The sequence below is a fragment of the Microtus oregoni genome, unplaced genomic scaffold (assembly GCF_018167655.1).
Source record: "Microtus oregoni isolate MIOR12 unplaced genomic scaffold, Mior012 000012F_ref0000307, whole genome shotgun sequence".
Classification (NCBI taxonomy): domain Eukaryota; kingdom Metazoa; phylum Chordata; class Mammalia; order Rodentia; family Cricetidae; genus Microtus; species Microtus oregoni.
In genome coordinates this window covers 50,513,504-50,532,065 of record NW_024543071.1, presented here as the reverse complement: position 1 = coordinate 50,532,065, position 18,562 = coordinate 50,513,504, and the positions used below count along the sequence as shown (strand labels likewise).

At 49.3% G+C, this 18,562-nt stretch overlaps 2 protein-coding genes across 3 annotated transcripts in view; one reads left to right on the top strand and one right to left on the bottom strand.

Moving 5' to 3' along the window:
- Positions 1–103: 103 nt before the first annotated feature.
- Positions 104–18,562, bottom strand: part of Flrt1 (fibronectin leucine rich transmembrane protein 1) — a 120,170-nt gene continuing 101,711 nt past the window's right edge. Inside the window, exon 4 of the transcript XR_005975311.1 lies at positions 104–145. The gene's annotated coding sequence lies outside the window, so the exon portion shown is untranslated. The remainder of the gene's footprint in view (positions 146–18,562) is intronic.
- Macrod1 (mono-ADP ribosylhydrolase 1) overlaps positions 13,254–18,562 on the top strand; it is a 140,003-nt gene continuing 134,694 nt past the window's right edge. Inside the window, exon 1 of one of the 2 annotated variants that reach the window (XM_041662138.1) lies at positions 13,254–13,680. In XM_041662138.1, the coding sequence (XP_041518072.1) occupies positions 13,371–13,680 (310 nt within the window). In that variant the 5' untranslated portion in view covers positions 13,254–13,370. The remainder of the gene's footprint in view (positions 13,681–18,562) is intronic. The other variant, XM_041662139.1, reaches the window with a different exon arrangement.

Here is an 18,562-nt window from a genome sequence, read left to right as displayed (position 1 = left end):
GAATTTAGGGAGGAGCGGGCTTTGACGACGCGGATTGGCTGGTGAGTCCGTCAATTGCGGCTGACCTGGCCGCGCCCATTGGTCCTGTTCTTTCTGGAAATTTCCACGACTCTCATTGGGTTGAAGGACTCCTTTACGGAACCGCCTTTAGAAAAAAAAAAATTCAATTGGGTGTGTGTAGGGTGGAAATGGGCCATACTTGACCCTGATTGGCTTAGGCCGCTGCCTGTAAAGGGCTCTCGGGTGGCGGTTCGTGGGAGTCTGAGCGGTAGTCGCCCAGGCTTTGACTGCAGCCTATTGGGTCGTTCTCCGTTAGTCTGCGACTGCCGGTCACCAGGCGGCTGGTGGCCGTCTTAGCCGGCCAGGTTTCCTCACATCCCGGCTGTTAGACCCCCCCCAAAAAACGCCCAAAACGCCGCGGGGAGGTGACGGGCCAGTGCTTTTCCCATGGTGACTCGGCTGTCCGGCCGCGTATCATCAGTGGAGTCGCACATCTCTACTCAGGTGCAAGCTTCGGTCACCGAGATCCTGCCACTAGAAATGCTACTTTGGTTGTAGGCTCAGCGTGTGGCTCATGGAACAATGGAGGCTGAGGAGCGACCGGTCTGGAGAGAGCTTGGATGATGGGCTCGCGCTCTGTTGCCCTCTCTGTGCTTGGGGCGCCATTGCATACCCTCTCCTTCTGGTTACCCCTGATCTGTTCGGTTGGTTATACCTACTTCTCTTGCCTCGCTTAAGATTACCGGAGGAGGGCTGGAGAGATGGCTCAGCGGTTAAGAGCACTGACTGTTCTTCCAGAGGACCTGAGTTCAATTCCCAGCAACCACATGGTGGCTCACTACCATCTGTAATGAGATCTGGCACCCTCTGGCCTGCAGGCATACATGGAGGCAGACTTTCTATACATAATAAATAAATAAAATCTTAAAAAAAAAAAAGATTACCGGAGGAGAGTGTGAGTTCGAGGCCATCCTGGTCTACAGAATGAGTTCCAGGACAGCTAAAGGGCCCTAGTTCAGCACCACAGAGCAGTTTGCACCCATCTGTAACTCCAGCTCCATGGGATTCCACACCTCTGACCTCCATGGTCACCTGCCCATACCCACTGTGCATGCACATTTGAACACACACACAATTAAAAATAGAAACTTAAAAATATACTGTGTTTTGTAGTTGCTTTACTATGATTGTGAAGAGACACCATAGCCAAGAGCACAGGCAGAAAGAGAAATCCAACTGGGGATGGTGTGGGCATTTGAAACTTCAAAGCAGGTCACCGTGACATCCTTCAACAAGGGCACCACTCCTAATCCTTGAATCCAAGTATTCAAGTATATGTGTGTCTGGGGGGGGGGGGGGTCATTTTCATTCAAACCACCATACTGTATGGAGGCCCACATCTAATCCCAGTGCTGGGTAATCTGAGATAGATTAACAGCTTTAGTGGGTAAGCTCCAGGTTCAGTGTGAGACCCTGTCTCAAAAAAATAAAAGTAGCCAGGCGGTGGTGGCACACGCTTTTAATCCCAGCACTTGAGAGGCAGAGACAGGCAGAGATAGGCGGATCTCTGTGAGTTCGAAGCCAGAACAGAACAAATTCCAGGACAGGCACCAAAGTTACAGAGGAACCCTGTCTTGAACCCCCCTCCAAAAAAAAAAAATGTGCCGTGTGTGTGTGTGTGTGTGTGTGTGTGTGTCTTTAATCCCATCACTCAGTAGGCAGAGGCAGGTAGATCTCTGAGAGTTTGAGGTCAGCCTGGTCTACACAGTGTGATCCAGGACAGCCAGAGCTACACAGTGAGACCTTGTCTCAAATCCTCGGAAAAAATAAGTAAATAAAAGTGGAGGGGCTGAAGAAATAAATGGTTGGCAGTTAAGAGCCCTTGCTTGTCCTGTAGAAGATCTTGTTCAGTTCCCAAAACCAGCATGGTAGCTTACAGCTGAGAGAGAACTCAGTACAAGGAGGTGGAGTGACCTATTCAGGCCCCTGAGGATACCAGACAAACAGATGGTGCACAGACAGACATACAGGAGACATGCACACTCAAGCTTAAAAGAAAGAAAGATGAAGAACAACAGAAGCAGAAGACACCTTACAATGACTTCTGACCACCACATATGTGCACACATGAGAACACACATGTGCACATACACAGTTAGAAAAACAAGCTGCGGGTCTTTAGATGGAGATTGTGGGGCACTCTGACTTAAGCTTTAGTGTCACCGTGAAGTCATGCTGAATACTCGGAAATGTGAGCTCTCATCGGGTTCCCTACCTTGACTTTCCCACACTTCTCACAGGAGCTGAGCATTGTCCCAGGGAAACCAATGTCCCCTTCTCTCTTCTCAGGTCCCTAGAACACAGCAGTGTCACTACAGAAGCATCTGGCCCTGAGCATCCCCTGAGTGTCCCTGTGTGACTCAGGTCTGTGCTCCAGGATATTGCTGCTCAGGGTGAAAGGAGGAGAGCAAAGGCTGTGTGGGCTTGAGACCACTGTTCCTGCAGAGCAAACTCCCAACCTGTACAGTGCCTTTTAGTGGCCGTGCAGTGTGGAGTGAGCAGTTCTTGTTGCTCAGGATTCTGGGGGATCTTCTGATGCTGGAATGAGGATTTGAGATAACTCTGGGTTCCTTCTTCCACTGAGGACAAGGTTCTGTTGAAGGTTCTTTCTTTTTTTTAATGTGCATTGGTGTTTTGCCATGGGTGTTGGGTCCCTTGGAACTGGAATTACAGACAGTTGTGAGCTGCCATGTGGGTGCTGGGAATTGAACCCAGGTTCCCTAGAAGAACAGTCAGTGAGTGCTCTTAGCCACTGAGCCATCTCGCCAGCCTGAGGGTTTCTTTGAGGCCTACTAACCTCAGTGGTCCTGACTCCTGAGTTCCAATGAGTTTGGGGAGAGAAAAAGGAGGGGTGAGCTCTCTTCAGTTCTCATGAACTTACATGGAGCGTCAGGCCCTACGCCAGAAGCTTGGAGAACCAGAACAATGGCAATTATCTAATCAGTCATTAGACAGCTGAGGGCAGCAGGGGGCTGGGCGTTTCCACCAGCCTCCTGCCTATAAATATCATCTCAAATGACTCCTAGAATTCCAGCGTCAGCTCAGAGCTACTCACAATTTCCAGACTTAGCTGACTTCTTCCCTTCGTGTCTAGAATGCACCCCAATGTCCTCCAGCCTGGTAGTTCCGCAATGGTGATGTCACTGCCCTCTAGTAGTCTTGTCTGGAAACTGAATACATGGTTGATTTTTTTCCCCAGAGACCTCTAGTTGTGTAGCCCCAGACTTTGAATCCCTCTGCCTCAGCTTCCCAAGTGCTGGGATCACAGGCTTGAACTACCATGCCCAGCTTCCTTGAATCTCCTCATTCACACCTCACACCCAGTCTATGAGCAAGGCCCATCAGCTAGAGGGGTCAGGCACCTCCACCTCTGACTGCAGTGGAGAAAAGTGTATTGACTCCCTGATGTGGCAGCCAGAGTGAGAGGGGCTAATTCTGTAGGATCCTTTGCAAGGTGCGCCCCAGCCTGTGTTCCCAGGCCATGTCTTGAGCTAGGTGGGCAGCAGGGTAGGTGATGGGTGGAGGCTTCTGTCTGACCTTTGGAAGACTTGAAGTGAGGCCAACCACCTTGGCCATGGCAAACAGGAGCCGAGAACCCGCCTCAAGGGTTAGGGAGTCACATCATGAGGAAGGAGCCTCAGTTTCTGGGATAACAGCTCCTGACACTGGGCTATGTGCATGAGTGTTTGCCCACATGTGTGTCTATGCACCATGTGAATGCCTGGTGCCCATGAATGCCAAAAGAGAGCATCAGGTCTCCTTGAATGGGAGTTGCAGGAGGTTGTGAGCCACTATGCGTGTGCTGGAAACCAAATCCAGGTCCTCTGTAAGAGTGTGAGTGCTCCTAATCACTGAGCCATCTCTTCAAACCTGTCTTTCCATCTTTTTAAAAGTTTTTTTAAAATTTATTTTTTAAAACAAGGTATCACTAAGTGGCCTTGGCTGGCCTGAAACTTGCCATATAGACTAGGTTGGGTGGGCTTAAACTCAGAGATCCACCTACCTTGGTCTCCCAAATGCAAAGATTAAAGGTATCATCACACCAGGCCTTATAGAAATCTTTGAGACAGGATCTCTCATAGCTGAGGCTGACCTCCAATTTCTGATCTTTCTGCTTCTGCCTCTGCCTCCTAAATACTGGAATTACAGATGTGAGCTGCCACACCTGTCTCTGGCAGTTTATATTATTATTTTGTGTATATGATATATGATGTGTGTATGATAGAGCACACATATGGAGATCAGAAATTCCTGGGTTTGGGGAACTGAATTCGAGTTGTCAGGCATTTGTGCTTTTGCCTGCTGAACCATCCTATGGTGCTTACTTACCTGTTCTTGATGTAGGATCGTGGTATGCATCTCTGGCTTGCCTCAAACTCACACTTAGCTTCGGATCCGCCTGTCACCACCTCTCTGGTGCCAGGATTACAGGTGCAGCACCCTGCCCAGTGCCTTTGACCTTTTGAATTTTTATCTTATCAGCAGGCAAACCCGTGTAGCGCACTTTGTTACCTTACAATCTCATTTGCTAAAGGAGAATTCAATTCTTTATATGAAAATATGCAAACCAGGGTCTGGAGGACTGGCCTAGTGGTTAAGAGTGCTTGCTGCTCTCACAGGGAACCTAGGTCCTGTTCCCACTCTTCCGTATAGTAGTTTATGACTGTCTGTAACTCCAGTTCCGAGGGAGGGAGCGCTCTCCTCTGGTCTCTGTGGGCGGCAGACACTCAAAGAGTACACAAATATGCACACAGGCAAAGTACAAATTTAATTTAATGAAATTAAAATAAATAAATCTTTAAAGCAAAACAAAGTAAGCATCCAGAGTCAGCTACTTGCTGTACAATCCTGATGCCCGGAGCTCCATCTTCAGTTCTTGAAACTCACAGAAAAAGCCTGATGCAGTGATGTGCATCTTACCCCCCAGTGCAGCAGAAACACACAGGTCGGTAGGGGCTCCAGAGATGGTTCTGTAGCTAGAATTACATTCTGTTCTTGCAGAGGATGTGAGTTTGGTTCCCAGGCCCTGTGCTTTGAACTCCAGCTTCAAGGGGTCTGATGCCTCTGGCTTCACAAGAACCTGAAATTTATCCCTTCACAATACACATACACTTATATCTAAAAATAAAATAAATATGAGCTGGAAAGATGCCACAGCAGTTAGGATCAAAAACTGCTCTTGCAGAGGACCTGAATTCAGTTCCCAGCTCCCAGGTCACAGGGACCAAACCCCTGTAATTCAGCTCCAGGAATTTTGATGTCTCTGATCTCCTTGGGGACCTGCACTCACATGCATACACATACACACACAGAAACAATAAACAAAGATAAAATAAGCATACCAGGGGAAGAGTCAGGAAAGACATCTATGTTACCCTCAAGTCTCCACATGTAAGTGTACATGTGCACATGCCCCCCCCCACACATGCCCATACGCATTGGAGCAGGTAGACACATGTACACATGCACCACACACACATATGCCTACACGCATTGGAGCAGGTAGACACATGTACACATGCACCACACACACATATGCCTACACGCATTGGAGCAGGTAGACACATGTGCACATGTATCACACACACATATGCCTACACGCATTGGAGCAGGTAGACACATGTACACATGCACCACACACACATATGCGTACACGCATTGGAGCAGGTAGACACATGTGCACATGTATCACACATATATGCCTACACGCATTGGAGCAGGTAGACACATGTACACATGTATCACACACATATGCCTACACACATTGGAGCAGGTAGACACATGTGCACATGCACCACACACACATATGCCTACACGCATTGGAGCAGGTAGACACATGTACACATGCCCCCCACACACATATGCCTACACGCATTGGAGCAGGTAGACACATGTACACATGCCCCACATACACATATATGCCTACACGCATTGGAGCAGGTAGACACATGTACACATGTACCACACACATAACACAATAACTAAATGAACAAATAGCTCAATACCTTTCCATTTTATTTCTCAAGAGAAAAACATAAAATTATACAATTTTTTAAATTTATTTTTTTCTTTTTATGTGTGTAAGTGTTCCTACTCACATGTATGTCTGTACACTACATGTGTTCAGTGCCCACAAAGACCGGAAGAGGGTACTGAAACTGTAAATATGGTCAGTTATGAATGTGAGCTACTGCCATATGGGTGCTGGGAATTGAACCTAGGTCCTCCGCAAGAAAAAGTGCTTTTAACAGCTGAACCGTCTCTCCAGCCCCAATTATTATATTTTTTTTTGTTTTTTCGAGACAGGGTTTCTCTGTATAACAGTCCTAGCTGTCCTGGAACTCGCTCTGTAGACCAGGCAGGTCTCACACTCACAGAGATCTTCCTGCCTCTGCCTCCTGAGTTCTGGGGTTAAAGGCCTGTGCCACTACCACCCAACTCCAGCACCATTTTTTTTTATATAACCTTTAACACCTCTGTAAAATTCAAAAACCAAATCAATTATTTCAAGGCCAGACTTGTCTACCCAGAAATTTCCAGGTCAACTGAGACAACATACTGAGAACCTGTGTCAACATAGAAAACTAAGTAAAAATTACTTTAAAAAAAGATTTTTCTTCACTTGAAACCAGCTGTCTCATTAACATCTACCTTCACCATGGCCTTGGGAGGCAAAGGAGGGCAGTGACAACCTCTCGCGGTCAGGAGAAGTCAGGGTGTCTTAAGAGCATTTTAATCTGCTAGCTCTCTCCACACGGTACAGGACTTTCGCAGGCACCTGACATGATCTTCGTGGGGAATAGGATAACAGGGACATCCGCGCTGTGGAGACACGCAAGCTGTCATCTGCTCTTGCTTGCACACCTCTCTCTATAATGATACAGTCCTGCCAGTGAACCAGGAAAATGCGATGTGGTGAGTAGGTAATAAAGTAAAATAGGAAGAGAGTATTGCAACCTGGATAATGGCTGAATGCAAATTGTTATCACCCAGAACAGACATTAGGAACTAGGAGAGGCAGGGGCTGCCATTCATCTGCTTGGTGGGACAATAAGAAGCAGAAAGATGGGTGGGTAACACCTGAAAGCCTCAGGAAACATCAATGGCATGGGGTTTGCTTTGTTTTGGTGTGCGTGTGTGTTGTATGTGTTAATACTTTTGAATCTGTTATCATCACATTTATTTGCTTATTTAGTGTGTATGTTTGAGGAGGTTCAAGTGCCACAGTGGAGGTCAGAGGACAACTTGTGGGAGGGGAGCTGGTTCTCCTCCCTTTATATGGGACCAGGAGGCTGCAGTCAGGTCTGCAGGCTTGGAAAGCCCCTCCACCAGCTCAGTCACTCACTGACCCTGCTTTATTGCCTTGGGAAAGGCTCTTTCACTGAATGAGAAGCTCACCATTTCAGCTAAGCTGGCTGACCAGTGAGCCTTTGAGGTCCATTTACATCTTTGGGGATTTGAATTCATGTCCTTATGCTTACAAAACAAGCATTCTTATCCACAGAGCCATCTCCCTAGCTTTTGTGTTTTGTTTGAGACAGGATCTCACTACTCAGCCCAGGCTGGCTTTGTACTCCCTGTGACCTGTGCCTGTGCGGTGGAGGATGACCTTGAATCCCTCATCTTTCTTCCTCCACCTCCCAATTGCTGAGATTATTGGCAAGCCTCACCACGGCTGGATCTGGCTGAGGAGTGGCTTGTGTTTGTTTTAGACATTGCTATATCCGTTTTTTTTTTTAAAAAAAATTTGTCTTATTTATTTGCATGTGAACATGTACCACAGCACACACGGAGGTCGGAAGACAGCTTGCAGGAGTCAGTTTTCTCGTTCCATCATGAGTCCTAGTGATCAAGTTTGGCAGTGAGTACCTTTACCCACTGGGCCCCCTCATTGGCCTCCTGCCTAGCCTCCTGGATGCTGGGGATTGAATTTAAATCCTTTGTTTGCACAGTAAGAATGTTACTGAGTGACCCAGCTCCCGGCTGTTGCAACTGGCTTATTATCTTCATTTACCTTTTTTTTTCTTTTTTTTCTTTTTTTGAGACGGGGTGTCTTTATGTGGCTCTGGTTGTCCTAGAACTCCCAATATAGATCAGGCTGGCCTAAAACTCACAGAAATCTTCCTGCCTCTGCCTCCCAAGTGGTGGGATTAAAGATGTGTCCATCACACCTGGCATTGGAATTGATTACTTTTTCCTTTTCCTTTTTTTTTTTTTTGACATAAGTTTTCTCTATGTAGTCCTGGAATTCTTGCTGTAGACCAGACTGATCTCTAACTCACAGAGATCCACCTGACTCTGTCATCACCAACCAGCCGGAACTGATTTCTCGATTGTCCTGACTTTGCATTATAGGGGTATACCACTATGTCCAGTTTCTAATTATCTATCATTTTCTTCCTTCCTTCTCTCCCCCCTCCTTCCTTCCTTCCTCTCCTCCTCTCCCTCTTTCTCTTTTCTCTTTCCCTCCCTTCCCTCCTCCTCCTCCTCCTCCTCCTCCTCCTCCTCTTCCTCCTTCTTCCTGGGTCTTTCTAGCTGTTACATAAGTAAATATCCTCCAATATTGAAACATTCTGTCCTGCAGGGAAACTCCTTAAGAGGAAGGTAAAGAACTCAAAATAGCTTTAGGAAGTCCCTGAAAGTGACAGATTCACGAACCTCCTCGCTGCCAGAGAAGCAATAAAAGCCAAGGGTCCCTCTCAGAGGAGCAGAGCCAAGCTGTAAAGAATTCTCTGAGTGTAAATGTACAGATCTGAAGGGCAAGGTATCCTGGCAACCGGGAACCAAGGAATACCACAAAGTGACATTGAACAGCAAACTTTTCACAAGATTTACTGGGAAAGACACAAGAAAGTGGCTGCCTCTGTTGGGAGAGAAAGAACAAAGAACTGAGCAGGAGGCAGGCTTTATGTAGGATTTCTTGTATGGGGCGGGATGAGGTGGGGAGCTTTCCAGAGTGGCCTGGAATTGGTGGGATTTTGTGATCTGATCTTGGGGTAAACTCAGGGATTGGTGGGATTCTGTGTTTAATTTTGATTGGACATGTTAATTAGATGAGCCAAAGGGGGCTTTTGATTGCTGGACTTTAATACTTTGATAGTTGGACCTTGGTAGTCAGCCTGAGGAGGAGGAAGTGGCCAAATAAGGGACTAGACCTTAGTGGCTAGCTTTAGGAATGTAATGGGGGAGAAGGGCAAGGCCTGCCAGAGCCATGTTTGCTAGTCCTAGGCTGGCCACAGTTCCTTCAGAGGGGCTTACATTGCGGCCAGACCATCTGCCTGGAAGAAGCAGAAACCAGTCAAGCTGCATAGAAGAGGTTTAGACCAACTGAGTCACTTGGAAGGGACACTCTCCAACCTGCTGAGCTGCCTGCAGGCTGTGCAGTGTGCTCCAAGTTCCTAGCTTTTGTGAGCTGTCTCCCATGCTGGTTGGGGTCAGCTTTGGTGATACAACTGACTTTGCAGTCATTTCTGCTTCCATAAGTGACCCCTTACCCATACTCCTGAATTAACCAATAAAACTCACTGGTTCACAAAGTTGGATCTTGGTGGTGTCTGTGCTTTAGTTTGTCGTGGGCCCCCTACCTGGAGTGAGTAGGTGTGTGTACTGTCACACAATGCATGTAGTCCTGACTGTCCTGGAACTAGCTCTGTGGACCAGGCTGCCCTCAAACTCTGCTTCCTTTGTGTTGGGAATAAAGTGTGCCACTACACCAGCCTCCAACTACTATATTCCTTTTGTTTGTTTGAGACAGGGTTTCACTGAAGTTTTGGAGTCTGTCCTAGAACTAGCTCTTTGTAGGCCAGGATCACAGAGATCCACCTGCCTCTGCCTCCCGAGTGCTGGGATTAAGGGCATGCGCCACCACCACCTGGCCCCAACTACTATATTTCGGCTCAGTGAAATGTAGTTTAAAAAAAAATCTATTAGGGAATTTAATTACCTATGTTTATAATTGGCATTCATTTTTTAAAGAAGAAGCTAATCTGCGGAACTTATGAGTTAATTAAATATTAATCAAAGAAGAGTGAAGCAATTGTTCTTATTTTTATAAATATTAGTAGATTTAAAAGTAGAAAATATTAGCCTTGCAAGATGCACTTGGATGTTTAAGAAAAACTAGCTCGTTTTAAATGTCTACATTTTAATAAACAGCATTACTTTAAACACAGCAGTGGTAGGAAGTTCTCTGTATATGAAAGCCTACTTCCAACAGTCAGTCCTCAGCCGACAACACCCTACACTGCGGCCCCACTGGAGGACTCAGTGTTAGACATTCCTCAGCAGACAACACCCTACACTGCGGCCCCACTGGAGGACTCTGTCAGTCCTCAGCAGACAACACCCTACACTGCGGCCCCACTGGAGGACTCTGTCAGTCCTCAGCAGACAACACCCTACATTGCGGCCCCACTGGAGGACTCAGTGTCAGACAGTCCTCAGCAGACAACACCCTACACTGCGGCCCCACTGGAGGACTCTGTCAGTCCTCAGCAGACAACACCCTACACTGCGGCCCCACTGGAGGACTCTGTCAGTCAGTCCTCAGCAGACAACACCCTACACTGCGGTCCCACTGGAGGACTCAGTGTCAGTCAGTCCTCAGCAGACAACACCCTACACTGCGGCCCCACTGGAGGACTCAGTGTCAGTCAGTCCTCAGCAGACAACACCCTACACTGCATGTCCCCCTGGAGGACTCAGCTTTTGGGAGACTTCCAAGCCTCTGCTTCTGCCCCCAGTAGATAGCTATTTCCATAATCCCAGTATTTGAGAGGTGGAGTCAGGAGGATCAGAGGTTTAAAGTCATCCTTGGCTACCTCTACAGATCGTTCCAGGCTGGGGATTAGGATGTAGTTCAGGAGAGTATTTTCCCACTGTGCAGAAAACTTTGGGTTATCTCTCCCAAGAACAGCATAAATCTGGTGTGGAGTTCAAGGCTAGCCTGGCCTACAGAGTTAGTTTCAGGATAGCCAGTAGATGGGATCAAAAACAGAGACCCACAGCCAGACAATGTGCAAAGAGTGAGAGACCATGGTCACTCAGTCCTAACTAGGGTGTCTCCATCAAATCCTTCCCCACAGGGCTCAGAGGAACCTATGAAATCTTGTAAAAGAGGAGGCAGAAAGATTGTAAGAGCCAGAGGGCACATGGAACACCAAGGAAACAAGGCCTTCTATCTTTTCTGTTTTGTTTTATTTTGTTTCTTTAAGACAGGGTTTCTCTGTAGACCATGCTGGCCTTGAACTCACAGAGATCTACCTGCCTCTGCCTCCCAAGTGCTGGGATTAAAGGCATGTGCCACCATGCCTGGCCAACAAGGCCTTCTAGGCATAGCAGGACGACACACATATGATCAGAGACTGGCAACATGCACAGGGCTTGCATGAGTCTCGGCCAGATGGGGTCCCAGCTCTGAGGGGAAAATGGACGCAAGACCCCATCTCTAACTTAGATGCCATCTCCAGTTGACAACTGTTCATAAAGGAAAAATAAGTTTTCTCCAGTGGAGTCTCACTGGGCACACAAACCACTGCTGGGCTCAGCAGGAGCCTGGGTTACTTATTACTCTTTTTTCCTTCCCTTACAGATCTTTTGTGTATATATTATGGTTCCTCATGCTGTGTTTTTATAGGATTTTTGTGTGTGTGTGTGAACATGTATGTCTTTGCATCTATATATGTTTCTTATGCTCTTTCTTTTTTCCTTTTTCTCCTAGTAGTTTATTTGTTTGTTCCTGTTCTAGTTTGTTTGTTTTTATTTTATCTTATTTTATTATTATTATTATTTTTTGGTTTTTTTGAGACAGGGTTTCTCTGTGGTTTTGGAGCCTGTCCTGGAACTAGCTCTTGTAGACCAGGCTGGTCTCGAACTCACAGAGATCTGCCTGCCTCTGCCTCTCAAGTACTGGAATGTTGGGATTACAGGCATGTGTCTTTTTTTTTAATCTATTATTTTATGTGCATTGGTGTTTTGCCTGCATGTAAGTCTGTGTGAAGGAGTCATGTAGTTGTATTTTTCTTTGGGGCCACCAGCTCACAAATAATGGCACGGAGACTTATTAATTATGAAAGCTTGGCCTTTAGCTTAGATTTGTTCCACTAGCTCTTTTAACTTAAATTAATTCATATTTTTATTAATCTATGTTCCACCACGTGAATTTTATCTCTCTTTGACTCCGTGCGTCTGACTCGTTCTGAGTCTCGATGGCATCTCTTGCGGCCTCATCTCCTCTTCCTTTCCGTCCCTGGAAAAACTGCCTACACCTCCAACCTAGTTATTGGCCGTTTAGCTTTTTATTACACCAATCACAGCTTCACAGTGTACAAATATCCCACAACAGTGTCAGATCTTGGAGTTACAGACAGTTGTAAACTGCCATGTGAGGGTTGGGATTTCCACCCGGTCCTCTGAAGTGTAGTCAGTGCTCTTTAACGGATGAGCCATCTCTCTAGCCACACAGATATGTGTCCTTAGGGAAAAAAATTACCCTAGTTAGTTGACCAGATAGTGCTCCTAGGTACCCAGATTTTATTTTATTTTTCTTTCTCTTTTCTTTTTTTATATTCATTGATGGATCGATGGATCGACTGATTGACTGAGACAGGGTCTAGCTATGGGGCGGCACTGTAGTCAGGCTGGTCTTAAACTTTCCTAAAATCCTCCGGCCTCTGCCTCCCGAATGCTGGAATTACAGGTGTGCAGCACCACACAGGGTTGGCATCCAAGTTTCTGGCTTTCAAATCTCACTAGTGCCTTGGTTTCTCTGAAATTCAGTAGGCGCCGCTTCGCCCCTGGAGCTTCCGAGCAGCTTGAGTTCTTCTGCCTGGCTCGGGAGAAGCCGTCCAACCTGACAAATTGGTCTGCCGCATCTACCCCCTTCCCTTGGTGGACTGTAACCTGCGGCTGTTGTGGACCAGACGCGGAGCTGGGTGAAGCGTAGTGGCGACGAGACAAGCCCAGTTCTCTGCCTACAAAGCATGCATAAGGGACAGAGTTGAGTACTGAGCCAGGGCAGCTCGGCGGAAAGAACGAGGAAAGAGCTTCAGGAGGTTGGCTGCGGCCTCTCCCGGAGGACACAGACAGGCTGGGTGCGCTCGTGTGTATACAAGTGCGTGAGCGCAGTGTGTCGGACCCGGACTACAAGTTCCAGAGTGCCCAGCGGCGCGCCGCCCGCGGTCTCTAAGCAGGTCGCCACGAGCTGGCACGCGCCACTCTCGTCCCAGAGTAAATAAGCGACCGAGCCCGACTCTCCTGAGCACCGTAAATAGCGTCCGAGTGGGCGGAGAGCCGCCCGGCACCGCCTGCTCATGTCGCTGCAGAGTCAAGTGTCCGGCCGCCTGGCACAGCTACGCGCGGCGGGGCAGCTGCTGGTTGCCCCGCGCCCCTGGCCCGGCCGCTCGGCGGGTGGCCCGCGGCCCCGCGGCAGTGCGTGCAGTCCCCCGGTGGCGCTAAGCGCGCACAGCCTCTGCGCGTGGCCCTCGGCGGGAGCGTGGCCCTCAGCGGGAGTTGGGGCGTGGGGGGCAGCGGGGCGTGGAGCCTGGGTGCGCACCTGGGCCCCCCTGGCCATGGCCGCGAAGGTGGACCTGAGCACCTCCACCGACTGGAAGGAGGCCAAATGTAAGTGTAAGCTCAGGGCATGGGCCTCCCGGGCCGAATGGCACCCCACATGTCCCGAGACACTTGGGGACCCCCCTCAGCCCACAGCCATGTCCAGCTCCCACACCAGGTCACCCCTTGACCAAGTGAGTGGGGAAGGCGGCTATATGGCCCCCAGGAACTGTTTACCTCGCCTTCCGCCCAGATCGTCTGGGACCTGCCACCTTCCTCCATGGGCACGAGGGAAACTGAGGCCCAGTGTCAGAGACTATTTCCCCAAGGTCAGGCTTGAGTGTGTAGAAGCAAAGTGTGGTATCTTGGCCTCCAATACCTTGCCTTGCATGCTGCTAGACATTTGGGGCCGAGTGGCAGGGATGGGCTGTGAGAGTAACACAGGGCTGGTGGCTGCCAGGTAGCTTTAGATAGCCCCAAGAGTGGCAGCTCGGGTGCCGGCCTCTCTAGGAGTGTGGTATGTGCCCGTTTTGCCCGCCTGCTGACTTCTGGCCCCTTGCCAGCAGCTGCCCCCTTCTTGGGGGACTGGGCTCACCGAGTGTGGGCTGGTGAGAGTCACTGATTCCCCCAAGAATGAAAGTATTTCTCCTTCTGGACAGGCATGCCTGGAAGGGGCCACAGGTCCTGGACGACCGAGTCTCTTAGCTGGAACGCAAAGTCCAGAGTCCCAAATAGCCCTGAGCGGCAGCCCAGCTGCCCCTGCCCTTCAGAGCCAGTCCCTCCCCTATGACTCTGGGCGGATCCTCTTTCAAAAGAGCTGGGAAGGCGCCTGTCTCATTGGCTGGGCTGCTGGTGGGCATGACCATGCGGGCTGGGCCACCCGGGTCAAACTGGGTTGAAGCTAACCTCAGATTGGGACGTTTTTCCGAAAGAGAACTTCTCCCTGTGGTTTGAGTTGCCTGTCTGCCCAGGATCCTAAAGCACTTGACAGTCTTGTCTGGGAGCAGAGAAAACTTGCCACTCCCTCAAACTTGGCTGGAGGTTGGGGGCTGGCCCAGAACTCCAGCAGAGGGAGTCATTGTCCCTTCTTAGAGTTCATCTTTCTCCCAGTGGAGAGCAGCAACCCAGGGAGGTGGCAGAGGGCTGGGACAGTATCACACCTAGTGTAGGGTCTGCCTCTGTTTTTAGGTGCCAGTCCTGCTCCCCTGGGTCTGTTTAAGCCCAGTGAGCTGGTCGTTGAGGTTCTGGAGAGTCTCTGGTCTCTGCCATTTCCAGTGGGTATACTAGGATTACAGATACCAGTGCTGCTTCGTCTGGCCTTTAGGCTTATGCATGGGTTCTGGTGTTCAAACTCGGGTGTCCAGGCTTGCATGGCAAGTGCATTCACCCACTGAGCCATCTCCTTAGCGCTCAGTCAATAAACTTTTACCTCATATCTAGTAGGGGCCAGCGCTGTAGGACTCAGCAGAGAGTGGGGAGGCAGCAATCTGTCTAGTGGGGAAAACTACTGACATGGTCTCTGTCCTGTGGGCACTATGGGGAAACTGTGTTGGCTGGGCCACCTGAGCTGGGGAGGTCAGAGGGAGATCAGTGACCTGAGGTAAAGAAGCTGACTGGGAAGGGCATTCCAGGGTCAGGAGGGAGGGCTAGACTTGGAGGAGGTTCCCACTGTGACCAAATGCAGTCCTGAGGCATCATCGGTGACAGTGGCTGGCAGGTGAGCAGTTGAGACAAGGTCTCTCGTGTTTTAGTTACCTAGTGTGTAGAAGAGGTTACTCCAAGTCTCCATGACCTGGGACAGCAGGCTCTGGACATGGAAATGGGGGGATGGCCTGGTCAAAAGACTTTTTTTTTCTTTTGAGACAGTGTTTCTCCATGTAATCCTGAAACTTACTATGTAGGCCAGATTGGCCTCAAACTCACAGAAATCCACCTGTCTTAAAGACTTTGTTTTTTTTTTTTTTTTTTTAAAAAAGGTTAGGCTTGGGGGGGCTGGAGAGATGGCTCAGTGGTTAAGAACACTGACTGCTCTTCCAAAGGACCCAGGTTCAATTCTTCACCTTCTTGTTGGCTGCCTGCTTCTCTGGGTCCATTAACCATCCGCATGAGGACAACCACCAGGCTGGATCCCCTCATCAGGAGACATGTAGGCTTTTGTTTTTGTTTTGGAGACAGTGTCTCCTGTAGCCTAGCATGGCCTCTAACTCCCTGTCTCATGGAGGATGACTTTGAACTTCTGATCCCCCTGCCTGTACATTATTCCAGATGCTGAGATTACAGGTATGCACTACCAAGCCTGGCTTATATGATCCTGAGGGTCGAGCCAAGTGCTGAGCTTTGTTAGTGGCAGATCTGATTGCACTGGTTAACCTGATCCCCTTGGTTCTTGGGTGCCACAGTACCCTCCCTCCAACTAAGGGCCTCTTTAGGAGACTGGAAATAGGTTGGAGAGATGGCTCAGCAGTTTAGAGCCCTGATTGATCATTTAGAGGGCGTGGGCTCACCCTTCAGCTCTCCACAGTGACCCACAACCACCCATCTCCAGTTCCAGGGGACCCAATGCCTCTTCTGGCCTCTAACGGCACCAGACAGACACATGGTGCACATACATACATGCAGGCAAAATACCCATGCAATACAATAAAATAAATACATATTTAAAAATTACTTTAAAAAAGACTGGAAATTTCACACTGAAAGGCTGTTGAGCAAACTTAGCTGGGACTATCAGGAACATCTAGGGGCACTGTCCTAGCCTCGGCTTCTTGGACCATGCTGGAGCAGAACTGTGTACTGAAAAGAAGGAACATTGGTGCTGTCCGACTCCAGCAAGTCCCAGGATCACGGCTGCATGCTCCCTGGGCCTCCATTTCCTCATCTGTGAAGTGGGATCAATAGTTCCTGCTGTCGTGCTGGGCTCACATTGGAGTGACAGAGCTGTCCCTTTCACATTTCTTCCCAGCCTCCAATCCACTCTGTGCTGGGCTCTTACAGACCAGCCTGCAGTCCCCATCCCCGGTGGCTCATGGTGAGAATTCCTATGCTTCAGCTGCAGATCCTGTTGGAGGGGCCAGGATTGAGGACCGTAGGGAACATCATCTCAGTGACAGTGTCTCTGATGGGACTGCTGAGCCAGCGTATCATCCAGGCGCACCTGAGAATGAGGGGTGAGGGCATCTCTTCCATGTTGGGATGCAGTGTGAGTGGAGGCAGGTCGAGAGCTGCAGTGGGCTTCACGCTCTGTTCTTCCCTGCTTGAGTCTCTGCTCCCAGGGGCCAGTGAGCACAGGTGATTAATGCCACAGATGCTGCACGCTGCTGTGTTCAAGTGCACAACCTTATCAGCTGTGCCCACCTGGTGTTCTGCAGACTCAGCCCCCCCCCCCGCACCCCTACAGGTTCAGCCTGTCTCATCTCTCTGAACAACGTCTTGCAAAGTGTCATAAAGATACTTCTTAAAACACATCATTGAATTCCCGTTTGCCTAGCGCGCTTTATGGCTCTGGCAGAGCCTGCTTCCTCCTGCCCAGCTTTTGTGCCCGCGAGCCTCTGGAAGCTTAGTCTGGGGTCAGGCTTCCCCATCAAAATTTACTGCGAACATCTTTTTACAACACCTGTCTCAGTGAGCCGTGAAATACTCTCGCCTCTTCAAAAATGATAGAGAATGAAAATGCATGTTTTACATCTTTTATAAAAAAATAAAACCCACTTGTGCTTTAAGTCTGCATCTGACTTGGAGGAGGTGGGTAGTGACTTCTGTGTGGGGCAGAGGAGGCCTGGGAGATGATCCTCAAAGCTGGAGCTGAGGTGAAGAACAAGTGCTTGGGCCCCGGGGCAGAGAAGCATCTCAGGCAGCTGTGTAGTTTTCTGCACCTCAAGAGTCTGCCATGACCGTGGCTGTGTTTGGAGATGGAGGCACAGTACTGGTGTGCTGGCCTTTTGTTCATGTCTCATACAGTCCAGGGTAGCCTTGAACTCCTCATCCTCCTGCCTCTGCTTGACAAATGCTGGGATAACAGTTGTGTGTCACCATATCTGGCTCATGCTGGCCTTTTGAGGTTGTGTATTTGGGGACCAGCCCTGATAGGGACATACTGACAGATGTCCCTGAGACTGGTGTAGTGGTGGTTGTGGCAGAGACAGGGCGCAGTCTCTGGGAAACAGTGCTCTATTTGGACTCCATTGGAGCAAGAGGGCCTTGGGAACTGTGGCCATTCAAAGCAGGCCACCAAGGTTATGAAGGACAGATCCACTTCAGGTTTCTTTCATCTGGGTCCGACAAGGGCTCTAAGGTGGTGACATCTGTCAGATGTGTCTGCCAGGGGTCTGGGTGTCCTTGGGCTGTGGGCCTCATTCCATGTGGTTTGCAGGGTTGGTCCCAGCCTGACCATCTCAGCAGTGCCTGTAGCTGGTCTGCGGTAGCTGGCAAGCAGTGGAGTCACCACAGCTTCCTGGTGCCAGCTCAGGGTCTAACCAGCTGGAAGCATCCACACTTGACTGTGCCAAGGTTCAGGGTGTCTGGTCACGATTGCATGTGATAACTAGTATGGGGAGCTAAATAACAGCCAGAATTCTGCTGCCCTGCTTTCCCCCGGGAAGGCTTTGCTCTCTCAAATCCTGCCTTGGTGGGCGCCCCTCCTGAGGATCTGTAGTCCTGCCTTCTTTTTTTTTTTTAAGATTTATTTATTTATTATGTATACAGTATTCTCAGTACTCTGCTTGCAAGCTAGAAGAGGGCACAGATCTCATTACAGATGGCTGTGAGCCACCATGTGGTTGCCGGGAATTGAACTCAGGACCTTCGGAAGAGCAGGCGGTGCTCTTAACCACTGAGCCATCTCTCCAGCCCTAGTCCTGCCTTCTTTTCCTGAAACTGGGACAGGGCTTAAACCCAGGACCCATGCTTGCTAGCTGAGCACCTTACCACGGAGCCACTGTTGCTGCCAGTCCCC